This window comes from Coturnix japonica, chromosome 1 (assembly GCF_054131305.1).
Source record: "Coturnix japonica strain WE chromosome 1, WE-NBRP24, whole genome shotgun sequence".
In the NCBI taxonomy this organism is placed as follows: Eukaryota; Metazoa; Chordata; class Aves; order Galliformes; family Phasianidae; genus Coturnix; species Coturnix japonica.
In genome coordinates this window covers 76,146,087-76,165,739 of record NC_140663.1, presented here as the reverse complement: position 1 = coordinate 76,165,739, position 19,653 = coordinate 76,146,087, and the positions used below count along the sequence as shown (strand labels likewise).

The window sequence follows — 19,653 nt, the reverse complement described above, 5'->3', positions numbered from 1 at the left end:
GTTTCTCTGATTACCTTCTTAATCTTCTGCTCCTGAAAGATGCTTAGATCCTCAATCCCTGTTCAAATACACTTTTCTTTCTAAGCTTTTCACCAACCAAACAAGGTTTTATTTGTTTATTTAATTTGACATGCCGGGAGAGAAATGATCCCACTTCCTATGGATTATCGAAGTAACAAATAGCTTTACAAGAGGGTAAACAAAGTAAAACTCATGCTGAAACTCCTTTGAACCAGGGACTTCCATTCACTTCCCCACTTTGAATGGAATCTGCTGCCCTTGGTCCGGCCAGCTCCTGGAGTGCAGACTCATGGCCTCCTTGTCCTCCTGCCCTCCTTCATCAGAGTCACTATGAGTTTCCCACAAGGCAGGCACATGGCTGTGTGAAGGAGAGCTCTCTCCATCTTGCCTTTGGTTCTGTAGCACGTTTCCCATCAGTACACCATGTTTGCAAAGGTTAAGAACTATAAAAATGCAGGGGCAAGTCTAGGAGTCCTGATGAAGGTGGAAATGCTGCATTCATTTCTGCTGGGTGTATTTTCTGACTCAGAGGCCGCTGTGGAAGCATCACTCTGTGCACACAGCACCTGCAATACATGCCTCTGAAAAGAAAGAGGCTTGAGTTTGGGCTAAAATGTAGAAGAGCTTGGAGCCAGCAGTGCCAATGAGCTCCCCCCAGGACAACAGCCCCCAGCAGCATGCAAGTCACAGGTTTTTGGGGAGCTCAGTCCTGGGGGCTGTATGCTGTCCTTCTCTCCCCCACCCCCAGCATCCTGTTCTGTTTATCGTTCCATCTGTAATTGGAAGGCATGTGCGGATGAATTAAACATAGCAGGGCAGATGAGAAAACTCTCCCTCTTAGCTGGCTGAATGAGCAAACTTAACTGAGCCTGTTACCCACTGAGTATCGGACCGACATGCCAGGGTCTGGTTTCCTTTGAGCTCGCCCTTTCATGCGGAGTCCCTCAGTGCCCCCCGCCTTGCTCCACACAATGTCAAACAGCTGGAGCTCCTCTGGCCCCGAGGAGGAGCCTTTGCATATGATGGCAGCAACAGTGGGAATTTTGCCTGGGATTGCAGAGGGCTGGGGCTGAGGATCAGGATGCTCTGGCAACTCCCAAGGGGGATGATTCCCCCCCTGCAAGCCCCGCCTGTGCAAAAAGCTTTCAGGGAATGGGGCTAAAGGAGGGGGTTTGGGCTTTCTCACTGCTATGAACTTCAGCAGGGTCAATGGCACCCTAAGGGCAGTTCTGCTGGGTGGTTGGAAAGAAATGGGTGCCAGCCCAGAGCTAGTACCCTCAGCACAGCGAGAGAGTGGATGTCTACAAGCAGGACTGCTGCTGTGTCATCATGTTCACAGGGGACACAGCTGCACAAACCATCATTCTGCTCCATCCTCTAGGTGTTTTTTCAAAGGAAGAACCGTAAAATGAAGGGTGCTGCTGCACCCCACATTTCCTTCTCCCCAGGGATATACAGGGAGAGTAATCCTGTAGGGCTGCAATCCCTTTTTTTCCCCCTACCATTAAACAAGCCCCAGGGCAATTCTTTGCACAGGGCAGCTTTAATTCTTCTCCCTCCTCTCTCTCTTTCCACCTCAGCAAGCCTAAAACTCATCAGGCCTAATTCAATTCCTGTCTTCATTTTGAACAGTTTATGACTGCTCTAGATTAGGAAAACACCGTTTTCAGGCAAGACAGGTGCTAGAGGGCCCAGCACTTGTAACATTAGGCCACTTAGTGAGGTGTCTACGTATGGATTTAGCACCTAAGGACCGCGCTGCTGGGAAACAAAAATGTTGGAATCTAGGAAACTATTTTTTAGAAGATAATTATACAGTAACTCCAAACGTTACCCCCGGTGACCCCAGGATCCCGCTCCCTCCTGGCACAACCGCAGTGCCCGAGGTGCCGCCCATCCCACCTGGCGGCAGTGTGGGTCAGGGATGCCCGGCTGCCATGTCCCCGCCGTGCCATGGAGCCCCGCCGCCCTCACCCCAGCGGCCGCCTTGTCCTCCCTGCCGCTCAGGCCAAACTTTTTCGGCCCAACTTTCCCGCTTCCGCCTGCCGGGAGGAGTGTGGTGGCGGCTGCCGTTCGGGGTAGGCTGCGGTCAGATGATGCCGGGTATTGTTACTGCCGGGGTGTGTGTGTGTGTAGGGGTGGGGGGGGAGACGGGTTAGCTGGCGGCTGCTGCCCAGCTTTTTAGGTAAGGGGGTTTATTTGGTATTTTCTCTCTCCTCTGGCTCCTCCTCTTCTTCCCTCCTCCTCAGGGGGAGGGGAGGAGGCTGAGGAGCAGGAGTAGCTGGAGCAGGGAATTGTTTGGGAGTTCAGTCATCCAAAAGCTGTCACCCGTATGGAGGGTCTGGCTCCCCGTGCCCCAGCTCCCCTTCCCTCCTCCTCCTCCTCCTCCTCCTCCTCCTCCGCCCGCGCTGCTCTCCCCGCCGCGCCTCCGCTCTGCATATAACCAGCGCCAAACACCGCCGGCACCCCAAGTCCAGGGCCCCTGCCTGACCCTCCTCTTCTCCCTAAGTCAGACTTTCTCTGTCTCTTTCTCTCTTTTTTTTTTTTCTTTCGTTATTATTTCTTTCTCTCTCTCTGTGTGTATGTGCTGAATTCCCCGCAGATCCGGCCTGGAAGTTCCCAGCTCCTGGAGTTAAGCCTCTTTGTTGCTTCCCTCCGTTTCGGGCACGGCCGTTTTCCCCCCTGCCTGCTGGGCCTGAGCCCCCGGTGAGTGAAGCAGAGGGGGAGTGGGTTGGGGGGATGAACTGGGGGCAGCTGTGGGGCACGGGACTACCCCCCTCCTCCTCCTCCTCACGCCTCGGTGGTGGTGGTGAAGCTTTGTGCTGGAGTTGGGGAAGTTGCTGTCGGGATGCTGGGAAGGGGTCAGCGGACGCGCCAAGGAGCTGACAAGAGAGGAGCAACATCCCGCCAGCCAGTGCCATGTGGAGCTTGGGGTTGTGCTGGTACAGGTGGGTTTTGGGAGAGGGTCATCCCCTCCCAGACCTTCCTCCTGGGTCAGGAGGATTTAATGGTGGGCCCAGAGCGCGTACATGCTGTGGTGCACTGGCAGTTTGCTTAAACCTTCCCCAAAAGCTGGGTCTGCAATGTCTCCCCATCCCCACCACCAACTGGTCACGGTGGAGAGGGGGAAGCTGTGCGAAAAGCCGTGTTGCTTCAGCTCTTGTCAAAAGCAGATGGGAGTTTGCAGGCAAGACTTGCAGCAGAGTCGTTTTGGTGTGTGCTGTGTGAAGGGGTTGTGCTGCTGATGCAGAGAAAAGCGTGGGTGGGGAATCCGCAAGCACAATTTCTGTCCTTATGCAATTGTAGGTTTTTAAGTCTGGTGCAAGGACGAGGAGTGACTTGGGTTTGGGGTGGAGATTTTCTGCTTTGTGGCGGGATGCTGAGGGACTTGTGACTATGTGTCTCCTGGCTGCTTGGGCTCTAACCCTGGCAGGTCCTCTTGGTGGTGACTGCAAATGGAACGTGTGCTGGGGGCAGAGCGGGATGCGGGATCGGTAGCTGTGTCCAAATGAAACCTTGTGAAATGCCTCACAGATACTGATGCTTGCTTTGAAAAATTACAATAGGCTTTTCCCAATAGCCCCAGCAAACAAAATATATTTAATAGAAGTTTGTGTGTCTTTGAGCACTTCCTCAACTAATTCAGGTACCCCGAGTGTGTATTTTTGATAATATGCATTTGCAATCTGCCATTACATTTCTTTTCTCGTGGGCTAAAAAATAATCACTGGAAATATTTGGAGGACGTGGGTGCTTTTTGCAAGTAGGATTTTAACTTAGTTTTCTTCTCTTTTGCAACTAACTGCCTCGATGTGCCCGTGTTCAGTGGAGGGCTCTTATATATATGCCTATCTACATACATGGACAAGACCTGTTTTTAATGGGTTGGGTATTGAGGTTTATGGCTCTGGGAAGGATTTCAAGCAGAAACATTTCACAGGTTTGCAAGGAAGAGTTGTGCTGTTTATTTAAGTGACCTAAAGAAACGAAGGTGAAATAACTTCCTTTGCTAATAGGAGTCATCTTGGGACCTGCTAAAGTAAATAGGACAATTAGGGAGAGCTGTGAGCTCCCCGCTGAGTGTGTGATACTCTCTGACAAGAAATAAACAGTTTCGTTCTATGTACTTTTCTAAAACACCCGTTTCCCAGATACAGTTGAGGACTTTATCTGTTGTGCACAACACAGACAAGGTGTCAGTAAGTGTTTGCTGTGAGGACTGGAGTCAGCAGTCCTCCCTGCTGGTGTACTTCCCATTAGGGAAAAATGAAGCAGGTTCATCTGAAGGGTATGCAAAGTCCTCGCAGATTTAGGGAACGAGTCCTGTTTTCTCCTTTTCTAATACACATGCATGGACATAGGACCATTCTTTGTGAGAAATCCCAGCACAAGTAGTTGAATCCACACGCTTTACAGGTGAATGTATGTGCTACGAAATGGCATGTATATCTTATGGGTGCTCTGCATTCCCATGGACTGGAAAATACAGCTTTTCTGTATCATGTACCGACTTGATAGCTCAGAGAGCACAGGGCGAGAGGCTCTAAACCACTGCACAGTGAGGCTGGGTGCCCCATGTCTGCTGAGGCTTTCCAGCCTCCTGGGTATAAGACTCAACAGCTCAGAACTGCGCTTTTTCACAGGACAGGTGAATTATTGCCCTCTCCCTCTCACTAATTGGATTTCTATTCTGTTCTCAAAACTAACAGCTCTTTGTGAGCCAGTGGAGCCTCCTGTCCAGCGTAGATCATGCAGGTGGGCTCAGGAAAGCAAGTAGCGTATGTGGTCCCCATCTTACCCAGAGGTTGGAGGGGATGCTTCCTTTCCTCAGTGAAGAGCAGATCTGGATTTTTGTAGTTTCTCATCACTGTTACTGGATGACTACACTTGATTTAATTGCCAACATAAATCCACCTGTCAGTGCTTCCTGGCCTCTTCCTTAATTGCGTGTCCTCACAAGCACAGTCTGAGACCCTGTGTGACAGAGCCCTATTACTTCTGCCTGGGCTGATGAGCAATAGAGGCAGGAGGGCACTTTTCAGGTGGAAGCACAGGTTTGGATGTCGAGTTACTAGGACTGCCCACAGCCAATGAATGCGCACTGCACAAGCTTAAACAGCTTCCTTTGTAGCCCCGTGCCTTGGTCTCCCATTGCAGAAAATGGTACAGAGCCCTGTGCAGATGGGGTGAGAGCTGTGGCGGGGCAGTTGTTGGAAATATCATGGCAGCCAGCGGCACCAGCCCTTGTGTCTCTCAGAGCAGAGCTCCAGCTCAGTCAGTGTCAGTGGCTCAGCCCACAAGAAGCTGGAGCAGCAGCAGGCCAGTGTAGCTCTGGCTTAACAGAAGTTTCTTGGGCCAGAAATAATGGTAGACTGGTCATTCTAATGCCTAACATTGATTGCCTTGGAAAAGTGGGGAGCAATTGCCTTGGACTTCTTTTTTGTACAGGGATGTTTCAGCACATTACTGTGTGTTATGGACCAGGGATTGCAGATCTCTTGGTTCAAACTGTTGCCTTCGAGGCCAAAAACTTTGCATGGCAGAGTCTGCTGTTGGGGTGGGATATCCCACAACGCAGAAGCTCTCTTGCAAAACCTTCGCAGACTTCCTGTTTCTGGTTAGACTGAAAACATCCTGAGGGAGAAACCTGCTGCTGTGTACTTTGGTGCTCCTGTGGTCAGTCCCAGCTTAAAAGGTTGTGGCTTCTTCCAGTGCCCCAGGCCACAAGGAAGGTTTGAGAAGAGCATCAAATAAAGGAGCTGCAGGTCCTGGTGAAGATCACTTTCCATTTTTCTAAGTGCATTTTGGGTGAGCGTTCAACAAAACGCATCGCAAACGTCTTTTTCTTATTTCCTGCTCTTTGGTTTCATCCTTCTTGGCCCCGAATCATACAGCAATTGTTTCCGTTGCTTCGTTGGCTGAACGCAGCGCTCAGAGCTTTGTTTCTGGAGGCAGCGCTTGCAGGATGGGAAGACGTTAAAATTTGCTTTGTGTGCATATTTGAGCTTCAGAGTTTTTAAAATCTCCCCTCTGTAGGAGCGTGGGCTCCAGCAACACAGCTGCAGGAGTGGTGGTGGAGAGTGGAGATGAAAATGGTGTGAGCGCGGTGGGAGCGAGCTGGCTGAGGAGCTCACAGAGCTGTTGTTGTGGGGGGAAAAGCCCACAGCGCTCACATGGTTCTGAAGGGTTTTGTACACGAACAGGGAACAGACCACTGCCTTGAGGAGCCTGCATGCTCCTTTTATTGAATGGCCTCTTTTTTGTCACTGAAAAAGGCCAAACGGGCTGAGGGACTCAGCTGGCCCCGATGAAGCTGTTAGCAGAGCACCTGGCGCAGTGAGGCTCTGTGCTGAGAGGGGCTCTCGGGGCTGCTCTCCTGCCTTGCAAGAGTGCTCCAGTACGAGCCAGAGCCAATTTATTTTGGCTCTGGTGGGACCTATGGAGGAAAATGTGCTTCAGGGAGCGTGTGGGACGTGCTCAAGCTTCTTCGCCCTCTCTGTGGGCAGCATGCCAGCACAGAGGTGAGAGCCAAACTTTACCCTTGCTTTCAGCTTGGCTGCTCTGGGGAAGCTGCTGACCCGTGGCCAAAGCCTCCCCTAACCCTCCAACTATAGACGTGGGGAGTGCAACTGCACCTTGTGTCCATGCAGTGGGTTGGAGGCTGGCTGGGCCGAGTCCAAACCACGCAGCAGCACGTTGCCCTTGTTAAAACCCACTGTTGTTGAGATCACAGGGCTTTGGGGCTGTGGGCTCTCTCTGTGTCTGTGAAAGCCAGATGGTGGCTTGGAAACCAGTCACTTGTGAGCTTCTGTGGCATAGGCGGTAAGTCCTAACCCCCATGGTTGCAATGCCATTTTTGTTCAGTAGAGTCTACAAGATTAGCCAGCAAATCCTACTCTTACCCAGAGCCATGGTCTTACAGCCCTACCAGCTGCAAGGAAGTACTCACTGGTTGCAGTGTCAGTGAATCTGAACAAGCTTGTGTGTCACTGAGCCTCTCTCTTGTGTTGTTTTCTTTTAATCAGAGGAGTGGAGAGGGAAAGGGTGTGAAAGATCCCTGTTAGTGTTGTGTCTTCAGCTTTGAAAAAGATAGGCAGAGCTCTGTGGATCAGTATGTTGAGTGTATTAAGAAAACTTATGCAGATATAAACCTACAGAGGTAATATTTGAGAAATAAACCTCAGGTGTGGATACACCAGCCTGGAATATAGCATTTATGTGAAAAAGGCACATGCTTCTGGTAATGTCACTATGGTTTATTCTTCTACATTTAGATAGAGCAGCTACCTTTACTTAGCCATGCTTTTGCTGTAGGGAGGTGAGGGGAGCTGAGTTCTGCTCTCTGCCTTGCAAACCTTTGCCTACGATGAGACAATTTGCTCTTTGCCTCAGCTCCCCACCTGCAGAACCTGCGAGTGGCACTTCCCTGCCTCCTGGCGGTGCTGAGGGTAGATCTGTTAGAGATGCAAAGACACGGTGGCTTTGCTGGCTGCTGAGAAGGCTCTCTGGTTAGGACCACTGTTGGTTTCAGCAGAGAACCTCCTGTGGTGTTGGTAGCCCGATGGGAGGCTCTGCGGTCACCTCTGGGGATATCCATCCGTGCATGCGGGCTGGATGTGGGCTCTGGTTTTGGTCGGGAGGGTAGGCTTGGTGTCAGGCTGCTCTCTGAGCTTGACCCCTGGGGAGTCTAGCGTAGGTAGCAGCACTGCAGCTGCAGTGAATTTATGACTCCAGCCAGCAGTGGTACAGAGAAGCCATTGTAATCTTATGTACTGTACAGTGTATATCTCAACGAGAAAAGTGGCTCCTGTTTTTTTTTTCCCCCCCCCTCCTCTCCATCCTTTCACGTCTGGCTTTATGAAGTTCCACCCCTTAAATTGCAAATTTGGCCTTATCTTCAAAGAAGGCCTTTGGTGCCAAGGTTTTAAAGGTGGGGAGGAGGCAAGAGCGAAAACATAATCCATTAACAGCCCAGTTGCCAGAGAAAATGTTTTTTAAAACAAAATCTGAAACTTTAGTGTTCGAGATCCAACGCCAAGATTGAATACAAGTATGGGCCTTGTCCCCCAAGAGTGACAGCGCTGGGAATATGCTGGCAGAGACCATGGAACGAGGATTCTTGTGCATGCACGCACACAAATAGACAATTATTTGGAAGCCAATGGAGCTCTGGATGCCGAATAATAATTTACTTCATCTAGCGCCTTCTGTTCCAAGTTGCTCCCCAAGCTGCAGCTGATGTGGAGAAGCCTTCTCGCTGCTCCAGCCCTCTGCTGGATGGCAGCCCCCTCTGGGGCAGCATGGCAGTGCTTGCCTGCACGTTCCTCAGCCCTGGGTGGTAGAAAGGGTGAGATGGCCCCACTTCTCCAGAGCCTGGCACTGTCAGCAAGCGATTCCTTTGGGGCCCCTTGAATCTAAGATGATGGGAATATGATTTATTTTTTAATTTTCCCAATGAACGCTGCTCGTTTAACCAAACACATGGTCTGTCAGATTGAAGAGGCGGGTTTGAATCACAGTAAAAGGGGAGGTTTTCAAAAACACGCTGGGTGGGATTTTTCTAAAGCACCTGGGGTGACTTAGTTATACTTAGTGAGATGTGTGCGTTGAGGGGCTGGACAGCTCTCCCCTTGCTTTTAAATACAAGGTCACTGTTGGCACGTCTGTGAGATGGTCCCACTATCACCAGCGTAGCAGCTGCACAAATCGTTCCCAAACACCTACTTTCATGTTGAAATGTAATCTTTACTTTAAAAGTCTGTCAGATACGATTGCCTTGCCAGCAGAGAGGGTAGAGGCCTCGAGCTGATGGTCAGCTGTGCTCTACAACCTCACAGCGTGTTTGCTTGGCGAGATGAAAGATGCTAGAGAAGGGAGGTCAGTACTGACATGTGAAGCTATGTGATGAAGACCAGCCAGCCCTGTGTCCTGTGAGGCAGCCTTATCATTGAGAGCTAGCTGTTCTTGCCTGGTACACAGATATGCAATACAACCTGTGGAGCCCCACTGATTGCCCCACAAGGTCTACTGACTGCTGTGCAAGCTAGAGTCAACTTTTTATATAAGGCACTAAAATAGGCAGCAAAGTACAGTTGGGTTTTCCATGTGATTTCCTTGACTGCAGATTTGGGGAGGAGGAGAAAGCATGAAGAAGACAATATCAAGAGCAAAGTGGCAAGTTGTATTTAGCGCTGATATCTGATGGCCTCATCTGCACTCTGCCCTATAATCTGACCCCTGGGGTAGCTTCAGACCTTCAAGCCACTTCAAAGAACCACCTTTACAAAAACTTCCCAAACTAGTGACCAAAAAAACAAGGAAAAATTTCAGCAGCCACAAAAATTTGAGTATAACCCAGTTTTTGCATAGTTTGAGCACCGAAGATAAGTAGAGTTTTCTTAACGTTGGCTCTCTGGGTGAAGGCCTGAGGAAGAGCTTCTGGTTTGTTTCCCTCTCCCATATTGCTGTAGTGGTCTAAAGGTTTAACCAAGGCTGGGACCCAGCTATGTTAGACACTGGTAGCCTGTAGTGGGAGACCGTTCCTGTATCTTCATTCAAAACAGCCAAACAAATGGAGGATGGGAGATGACAGTAAAGCATGAAAAAGAACATGCGTGCCTTGGGGTCACTCGGCATGCGAGGACTGGAGATTAGTACAGACCCCATGTTTTCTTGTAGCCCCACGTTGGGCTCTTGGTGTTGGTAGTGTCTTGCTGCTATGGAGAGCTGTAGTGGCTGAAGGGGAAGGAAAGGAGCCAGTTCTGCCTTCAGTTCTCCATGTCATTTGGTTTTCAGTCGTGGTACAGGAGTGTCCAAACACTAACCAGCTGCTTGTGGGACATGAGCAGAGCCTGGCTTGATGGGGAAATGAGGAACTATCTCTCAAAAGAGGATAGGACTGCCTCCCCCCTCACTTTCCTGTCTGACTTGCTAAGTCTTTAGGGAGCAGGTGGGAATGCATATTTATTCTCCTCTGGCACCTGTGTGTTTGTGAAGAGCTGTGGGCAAACCCCTCTTGGGGGGCTGCTCATGGCTGTGTCCTGCTGTGTGTGAGCAAAAGTCTCAGCTGCAGTCGGAGGCTTCTTGCAAGGAGGAATGCTTTGAAATGTTGTTTTAATGGCATCATATTGCCAAAGGCTCTTTGTGGCTGGGTGAAGGAGATGACTCCCCTGCTCTGCAGAGAGCCTGTTTGAAGCAGGACTCCTCTGTTTTGTAAGTAGGCTTCATTCTGCCCTCTGTAAGAAGAGTAATTTAATTACAGGAGAGATCACTGATGCAGTATTTGGGCCCTCATGGCTTTTCACTGGCTCAGTAAGTGCCTTTGGAGCAGGAGGGTAGTGGAAGATGCCAGACAGCTGCACAGATAAAAGAGTTTTCTTTAGTGCTTTTTGGTACCAACTTGCTCCTTGTGCATGAAGGACCACGAAGAGGCACTGATAAAGTTTCTGTCCCACTGAATTGGGCAGGCTGGGATAAGGGGAAGGTGTCAAAAAAATGCCTATCTGTCCTCATTCTTGGTGAAATTAACTTCTTCCAGCATTCACATCCCTCTCACTTCTGCAGTGGGGAGGGAGAGTGGGGTTACAGTGGGTCCTGCGCCTGTTCCTTGAGTGCGTGCTGCCTCCTAAAGGATACGGGGGCTGCAGCTGGGCCCTTGCACCTCCCTCATTCCCCATTTTTAGCTTTAATTTCCTCTCTTCTGCCTGAGGTCCCTGTGCCAGGGCTGAGATAGACTTGTCAAGTAAAATCTCAAAGGCCCCTGTCGTTACTTGTTTTGGGGAGGGCACATAGGAGCCGCTGGCAGTGCCTCGCTGCTGCTGGAGCAGGGCTCCCAGCCCTAGCAGACCTGGAGCGAGCAGGGCTCTGGCATGTTGGAGCGGGTTCTGGGATCCCTTGCCCGGGCAGGCAGGGCTGAAGCCTCCCTGCAGGTTGTTTTGGAGTTAAACCAGCCTCTCTGCAAGGTAGAGTCACCTCTCTGCTTTCACTGCTCACCCCTGTCAGGCAGATCGGGGCTCAGAGGTTCAGAGAGATGGATCTCCACCAAGGTATCTGATCTCGTGATATTTGGTGGGCTCAGGGGGGTTTGTGTCCTTACGGGTGGTGGGAGAAGCAGCTTAGTGAGGCCTACAATGCAACATGCAATGAGGTGCCAGCATCTGCAAGGGGAGTACCACCAGCAGAGTGAGAAAGCTCAGAGGATGGCAGTGAGCTGCAGCACGGCAGTGTCATCTGGGAGCCTGCAGCCTTGGGCTTCGAGGGCTTTATACTGAGTCGATGGACAAGTAAAAGCTGGTGTAGGTAAGGGCTGGGAAATCTGAAAGAAAGATCCTAAGAAAGATACAGCTGGGGTAGGCTTCAGGAGATCGCCTCCACCACAAGCTCATTGTATGCTGTTTCTGAAGGTCTTAACTACTGAGGCCCTTACTTGGGGGCTGCAAAAAAGCCTCATTTCCCATGTAGCACTTCTGCAGTCAATAGATAAAACAGGCAGAGGTTCCCCTGCGGGTTTTATAGCAGAGGCTCTCCAGGGCTTTGCTGAGGTACAGAGCCCCAGATGCTGTGATGGGTCAGTTTCCCTCTCACACGAGGGAAGATGCTCCTACCAGATGTTTGTTATCGGCAAAGCGAGGGGGGCTGGAAAACAGACAGGCTTCAGCTGGTGAGAAGCTGAGAAGCACAGAGGGAAATTGTCATTGTTTCCCTATTAGGCTCGTAGAGGGAATTCTGGAAGCTGTTTTTTAGCCCATTGTTACAGTTTATGCTTATATAGCTTATGTCTTTCGTGAGAGACTGTTAACTCCTGAAGCATGTTGGAGATGAGACTATACCAGAATACTTTCCTTCACCCGTCCCAGGATAAAGTGTGGCAGATGCTCAAGTTAATAAATGGTCGATATTGATGATTCAGAGGTTGGATTTCCCCCATACAGGTGAGTTTTCCCAGTTGCTTCAGGGGATGGGACAAAGTCCTTATTCTTTCCACTTCTAATACTGGCTGTGTGGTCCATAGCCAGCTGACTGTATTTAACATAATTTGGAGGGGATCGTATTGGGGTAGGTACTGACTGAGCTGCTCTACAGTTGTACTGAACAGTGAAAGTTTTTTCTAGGGGTATTTGGTGCTCTGGGACAGTCACAGACTTCCCGTCTCAAAGAAAGCGTTGACAGTCTCTGTAAGCAATTAGGGATACATTCCTTGAGGCAGAGGATGTCTTTTTATTGTAATTTTGGAGAGTACCTAATAATAATGTCTTAAAAGAGCCTCTGTAAAATATGAGGATCAACTGTTCCTTGTTTTTCCTTTGCTGGACAGGTAATATAAGGATCTTTGGAAAACCCAAAGAGTCACCTTGCTGTTGCTGTTCTGTTCTCCCAGTAAAGAACTGAGCACATACCAGGTTTGCAGTGTTTTTCAAGCATTTCTTGTGCTGAACTGTATACTCTCGTAAGTGGATGGTGGGCTGCTGTCTGTTTGCATCCCCCATGATCAACCCCTCGTGGTCTGGTGGCTGGCTATAGTGCGTTACCGCTTCTCCCTGCTCTCTTCATTAGATACAATCTCTCCAAGAGTGACTAAGCATATAAAACAAGGATTGGATTTTGTTGGTTTTCTGTGGGTTTTTTTTTCTTCTCCCTATTCTAGAACAGGCACTGACCACAGTCATGCATTTGTTTTTCTCTCTGACTTCCAAATGCAGTCACATAACAATAGCTTGGAAAAAAAATATTGGAAGCAATTTGGTCATGAATTTGTTTCCTTTTTTGGGCTACACAAAGTGGGTTAGCGTTCGGGTGAGGAGGCCCCGAGCTCCAAACCATCTTTCTCAAGGTTTAAATGGGCTCCAGCTTGCTCACGTGAGATATACCATGGAAAGGCAAGAGCAGTGCTCTGTGTGCAAAGCCTCAGGCTGGGGGCCTTGTTTTCAGATGTCCCCAAGACATTATTTACTTCTATACAAAGCAGAGAAGTCTTAAACAGACACTGCTATATGGGTTTTGTCTGCCTCTGGTACTCAGGGGAAGGGCTGGAGGAGGGAAGCTGGCTCCCCTCTTGTTCTCCTTCAGAAGCGGGTGTCTGTTTGCTTTCCTTAACAGATTGCTAATAGGAGACGGTGGGTGATGTTGTAGCTCTTACTGCTTTGTGCAGGAGGTCGTGACAGGTGGGGGTTTTGAATATCTTCCACAGCTGTAGAAACAAATTACTCTCCGAAACAAGTTCAGAAGGATGGAGGGGTGAGAGCTGATAACAGGTGGGATGATCTGCAAAAGGAAGAGAGGCCAGGGCACCAAATAGTACCCTCACAAGGAGCAGGAAAAGAAGTATTTTGCAAATGGGACTGGGGGATGTGTTTTCAGTGTCTGCATCTTTGGGTCTTAAGGAAAAGTACCACCTTTAGCAAGACAAACAGAAGCTGAACAGATGGGACAAGAACAAGCACACGATTGCTATGCTGGTCAGGAGGGTGCTTGGTTGGTAACATCTCTAATAGTGGAGGCAGTGAAATCTCAGACTTCCTTCCACAGTTCAATGGTTTTCATCCTTAGTGAAAAAGGGAGTACGTAAGGCTTATGCATAGCAGAGAGAGAATGCCGTTTGACAAAGGCTAGACCAGTAGGTGAAGTTTTCAGATCACAGGAATTTCCTTCAAGTATTTATTTATTTATGGCTTCACTGAAAAAAAAAAATTGGGGGCCAGCTGTGTTTAAAAATACAGCAGTAATGAGATACTTAAAAAGGGAGTTAATCTCTCTCCCTCTCCAACCTGCTGTGGGCTCCTGGTTGTAGTGTGAGCAAGCCCTGGGGCATCGCAGCCCTGCTAGCCACAGTCATACTGGAGAAAGCCAAGCCCCAGAAAGAAGCACCAGCAAATAGTGGGATATAGGATGCCTCAGTCTGCCCTTTGTTCACCCTCCAGGGGCAGCAGGTTCAGGCTGCTGAGGTTCCCCAGTTCTCCCTCCCTGGCTCCCTCAGGGCAGCAAGGCCTGGTTTCTGACTGCTGCTGGGGAGCCTTGATCTGTCTCTGACAGCCCTGATGGGGAAACGCGGGAATGAGGAGGAGGGGAAACCGAAGGCTTTTGTACTGAGGGAACAAAAAACATCCTCTGTGTGTCTCTGGGTTCAGCGCTTGCAGACTCTCTAAACTGGACTGGTGTTTTGCTTTTAAATGCTTCATTAACTGATGTGATTTTTTAAGATTATTTTGTTTTATTTTGTTTTTGGCTGGAGGGTGTCTGTTTGGGAGACAGAGTCTGTCTGGGGCTCTTCGTTTGGCCCATCCAGCTTATCCACAGAGCACGCACAAGCCATCTGCAGGCTGTAATTCCTCTAGGATTCCCTATGGCTTTTCTGTGGCCATGTTTAGTAAGACACAAGGGCTAACACGGGCAGGCTGGCTGTGCTTCTCCCAGCCCTCTGCTGATAATGGCTCGGGGTGGTTTGGCCTTACAGCAAGAAGAGGTCCCACGCTGGGACAGAATGCTCTAAGTGTGGCCCCCAGGATGAGCAAAGGGGAAGAAGAGCATTTGGTCTCCGTCAGCCCTGGATGCTGTTTTCTTGCTACCCAGGAGAGCTACAGCTGACAGCAGTGAAAAATGTATGTGGTGGTTGGCAGGAAAACAATTTGAGGAAGAAGGTGATGCTTCTGATAATGCTGGGGTAGCATGAAATGGTCTGGAAAGGCAAAGTAAGTTGCTTTGAGCCCAGGTGAAAGATAGTGCAGAGAAGTCTTGTCTCCTCTGGGCCCATTGCTTTTGGCTCACAGATGATGTGATGTATCACAAGAGAAAAATCTCCTCTCCCCACTGTTTCCTTTCTCATCCACTGGTGGCAAAGCAAGATTCAATTTTAATGACTTCCCTCTACTCTCTCTGCTTCCTCCCTCCCTGCCCAACACATGCCTTTTTCTTTTTTTTTTTTTTTAATATTATTTTTAAGGCATTTCTTTTTGGCAAGAGTTAAAACACAAGCAGCATTTGGACCAAGATGAAACCAGTCGAGGAACATGTTGGGCAGTGTAATGCTTTGTTCTGAGTTCAGGGGGAGAAGAAGGGGAAGCGAGGGGGGAAGGGATGTCATTTCCCAGATGGGGACCCTGCCAAAGATGTTTTTGCTTTGGAAAGCAGAGAGTGATTTTGAGGTTACACCAGCTTTAACTCTTTATCATTCTCCTTCTGTCATGCAGGAAGGCTTCAAAGTCATAGTCCTAAAACGTGGCCATGTTGTGCTGTGTGGCTCAGGTGATCTCAAGACAAAGTCTACTGTTGTGACTGAGTACTGACAGCAGCCTGGGGTTCCAGTTGCTGGAAATCATATTGAGTGATGTGAAATCTGCCTGTGTTTATCAACAAGGATCCAGAACCATCACGGTTGCTGTTTGAAAAACAAAATCAGCATTTTCCCTACAGGGATGCAGGACTGCTGTGCTATTTTCATGCCCTGCCAGAAGCACCTGGCGTGATATGGGATGCTGCTGAACTCTGCTGCAGTTGTTCCCATCAGGTAGCCTTGAAATGTGGAAGGTGTTTGGGAAGCACCTTGTCCCTTGATGCCTCCATCCAAAGGAGGACTTGTGTTGCTGGAGGGCATGGCAGATGGAAAGCCTGCTCAGGAATGTGCTGCTGTCCTGGTGACTGCCTTGGGCCACCAGTATTGCACAGTGTTGCGTGGGCTGCTGATTTAATTGCCCCAAGGCTGTTCTACAGTAGCAAGCTGAGGGCGAGAATACAGAGAAGAGAAAGTTAATGGAGAGATCTTGTTACTTTAAGGTGTTTTCGTGGCTGCAAATACTTGCGGCAGTTGATCTGTGCTGCTGGGCAATTTGTTGGAGACCAGGGCCAATGCTAAATGCATAAAATAAGTAAATGTCCTCAGTATAGTCCTAGGCAGAGTCACTATTCACAACCACCAAACATGCAAGATGGGGACCAGCAGACTCCCTGGCCCTCCAGTCTTTCAAAACTCCTTTTGCCCGGCTAGGGGGGAAAAATGCTTTCCTAATCCCATTTTGAACATCCTGAACTTAACCACAAACTCAGGCTCCAAAGGTGTCAGTAACTTTGGTCTGGAGACCATACGCTTCCTCTCCATAGCAGCTTTGGCGTCTCTGTGTAAATTTTTGGTCTCTGACTTGTGCAGCTGGCCCCAGATGTGCCAAAGGGTGGCTACAACAGCACCACTGTGTGTGCATCGGTTGCCAGTGACTAACAGAAGAGCGATGCAGCCAGTGCTGGCCTTTAAACATGCCTTGTGTCTGTCTTTCTCATCAACCAAGAGAGGTCTGATCTGAAGCAAATGAATATATAACCACCCTGGTTTCACCTGTCACGATACAATGGAGGAAAAAAAAAGGGAGGCAGACAGAAGAAGCACATATGTGGTTGCACATGCTGGTTTTCAGCTTTGTTTTTTGATATGTGTGTTCTTCAGTACTTCCAAGGCGGTAGTAGATGCACATACACAATTTAGTGTGCAGCTAATCTGGACTTGCATGTTTTCATCCCTTTTCCTGGACCCCTGAAGTCATCCACATGCCCCTTTCAGCAGTCTCCTGAACCATGGGTGGGACGCACTGACCGAGGGACCAGATCTTGGGTGGGAGGCAGAAGACCAATGTTTCCCTTCCTTGCTATCCTGCTGACTCTCTGCATGACTTAGAGATAATTTCCTTTGCCTCTTCAGGGTTTGCTTTCCTCCCGCCCATCGGTGTTTGCCAACGTAAATAAAAAGCAGGTAGAGCGGTTGTAGCCTTTGTGCAGCCTTGCAACACCTAGTACAGTGTTTCCTGCAGCTGGCTCATCCCCATGGCTTGGTGCTCTACTGATTTGCCTGCTTACGCCTGGAAACATCAGGGGTGTGTTAGAGTGTAGCACAGGGATACTGTGGCAGCTATGTGATACTATTCCCAGGCTCTGCTTGCTTGGGTGCCACAGTACCCCTGACCTGGATTTAGTGTAGGTCTCTGGCTCTTAAGCGTGGTAATGAGTACCACAGGCTTTGGGGACTGAAAATGGCTGTGTGATACCAATAGTAGAGCCCTTCAGTATGGAGTTGGGCTACGTTTCACTTGCCCAGGTGGTTGCATGTGTATGCGCGAGATGCAGGAAAGCATCCACTAACCCACAGAAACTGCTGTACCCACACCTGCCAGACTCTGTGAGGATATTTGGAAGGTGTGAATTGCTTCTTGTTCAGTAACCTTGGTGGTAGGTCTTACTGCCACAGCTCAGCTCTGGGCTTCATGAGTGCCAGCTGATGGGCTTGGGTAGCCTGCAGTGCCCAGTCATGGGGCATTTACATATGGTGGCACGTTGACTCTGCTGTTTCTCCTTCTCTGTTTACTTAGTTCTTGGCAGCTGGATGTTTAAATGTTTGCTTGACAAAAAATTTCCCTGAAGTCTGTGAGTATGGAAAGTTTAGTCTGACAAACCCTGTTGAGTTATCCTGCTCTCTTGTCAATAATCTTCTTGCATGTTGTCTCCCTTAACCACAATATTTTGTGTGTGGTGCAAATTTGTGTTTTCTTCTCTTGTTGTAATCAGCCTGCCCCTCCCTGCTTGCTTCACTTGCTGAAGCTGTACCCCCAGGATGCTGACATCTGGATCTTAATAATCCAGAAGTCCCGGGGCTGCCAGGAAGCAGTATAAATCATAAGACTGCATACCTGTCTAGCACCTCTCACCTGGGAATCCAAAGCTGTCTGGTGCATACTGTTCATCTGCCTACCACTCGTAACAGCTGGGGTTTGCTATTCTGTGATTCTGTGGTGACGAGGCTGATGGAAAACCTGCCTGTGGGGGCTGAGTAGCCAACCTGGGCTGTCCCCAGTGTAGATGGGAGCCTTTTGAGAGCCAGGGCTGTTCAGGGTCTCTCCTGGAGAGCCGTAAGCCTTTCTAGGGTTTATGGCTTTTGGTGGAAGCCACAGGCAGATTCTATCAAATTGTTAGATTCTACCCCAAACCAGGCAAAGGGCAGAGGCTTCTGTTTAGTTTCCACTTGATGAAGAGAGAGAGAGGTGGAGGAAAGCTGGCGTGGGACTGGCATTGCCTTAAGGCCATAGGTACTCTCTAATAACACTTGCGAGTGCCGTTCCCACGGCTGGATCATACCGGTGAGAGCAGAATAATACCCCCACCGGCATCCCCGGGGAGCTGGGGTGTAAGAGGAGGAATATTTTGTCTGCAGCCCTTTCAGAAAGGGACAGTGGAGAAGGGGATAGGAAAAAAGGCTGATGATGAGGATTAGGGTGAATGCGTGCTCTCCACGCATGTAATCTCTGCCGAGGCAATGGGGAAGGTTGGTTTGGCGATCCCCGTGCTGGCCCCCTGGCACCATGAGCCCTGGGGAATAGGAAAGCCTCAGGTCGAGAGGGCTGAAAGCAACAGGAGGTAACAACATGTTTATTTTTCACATGTTGCAGCAGAACATCCTTCCCTCCAAACCCACTCGTGTGCTTTCCAGCCCTTTGTAAGACACTCGCACTCTTCCCTTGGGGCCGGGGCACCCCCAGCTCCCTCTGCTCTGCTCCGTCTCCTCTTCCCCCTTCTCCCATGTGCTTTTATTTCTTTTGCAAACAGCGTGCGCCAAATCCAACTTCACAGCTGGCTCGGCTCCACGTGTTTGTTTTCTGTGCCTGCGCAGCGCTTGCCAGCACTGCTTGCGCCCTTGCTCCGAGCTGGAGGCGGGGGGTGGGGGAGAGAGCAGGGGCGGTGGGGAGGGAAACGGGAGCAGGCTGCTGCTTTCCAAACCCTTATTTGTTTAAAGCTTAAGCCTGTTTGAGAGCGCCTTTTTGGAGTGAGGGGTAAGTGGCAGGGGCGGGATGCGGGGGAATGGAGAAAGTAAACTGTGTGTCAAGGAAAGCAAACTTTGCAGCTGGAATTGCTGCTGGTGCTCATTGTGTGAAGGGGTTGGGGAGGTGGCTTGGAGGCTGTGCCTGCCCTCTCAATGCAAGTGTGAAAGGAAAAGGATGCAGGACGAGGAGCTGGCTGACAGCGAGCCTGCGTTGTGCTGCTGGCTGGGCAGGTGAGCCTCCCTGTTGTCTTTCTGTCATGGAGCATCCCATCTTGGAGATGGAGAAACCACGTGCTGGCCCTGCCCGTGTTTGGGTCACTGTCCTCAAGCGTGCCATCATTTTCAGCAAGGTGTGTTTATTCCCCAGGATGAGAAGTGAGGCAAAAGGCGTGTAGATATTACCTTAACAAAAATAATTTAAACTAATATGCTATGAGGCAGTTTCATTCTCCGGGATGGGGCAGTCCATCATTTAATGCTGCCTTGCTGCAGGTGACACATGTCACAGGGTTTGGGATAGTCATGGCAGGCCTGGGGCAGCCCTGTGCCCCCCCTATGCACTTGGTACTGCCAGGGTGTTTTCAGCAGGCACTCATCCCTACCCTTTATTTCCCCTGGCCTTGAGCTTCCTCTTGTGTTTTTTGGAGTATTGACATGCCTTCCAGGGCAAATGTGACCCAGCAGTGGGTCCTAAAGGCTTCTGACCTGCTCCAATTACCAACATGGTTATTGGTAGTGAAAAGTATTAAAGTGACAGCAATGGAGAGTAAAAACTCCCATTTATTCCTAAACTTTTTTAAAAAAGAGTGGAAAAAAAACCCACACACAAAAAAAACAACAACCCT

The 19,653-nt window shown here is 49.6% G+C and overlaps 1 protein-coding gene across 13 annotated transcripts in view; it reads left to right on the top strand.

Annotated features, from left to right (window-relative positions):
- BOC (BOC cell adhesion associated, oncogene regulated) overlaps nucleotides 1-19,653 on the top strand; it is an 88,190-nt gene that overhangs the window by 43,392 nt on the left and 25,145 nt on the right. For 4 of the 13 annotated variants that reach the window (XM_085545457.1, XM_085545440.1, XM_085545447.1 and 1 more), the window contains exon 1: nucleotides 2,855-2,969. The exons of 1 other annotated variant lie outside the window; for it this stretch is intronic. In XM_085545457.1, coding sequence (XP_085401583.1) covers nucleotides 2,870-2,969 — 100 coding nt within the window. In that variant the 5' untranslated portion in view covers nucleotides 2,855-2,869. Of the gene's footprint in view, nucleotides 1-2,106; nucleotides 2,207-2,329; nucleotides 2,728-2,854; nucleotides 2,970-18,781; nucleotides 18,819-19,653 lie in introns of those variants that run through there. 8 more of the 13 variants (XM_015875587.3, XM_015875570.3, XM_015875577.3 and 5 more) reach the window with 5 other exon arrangements.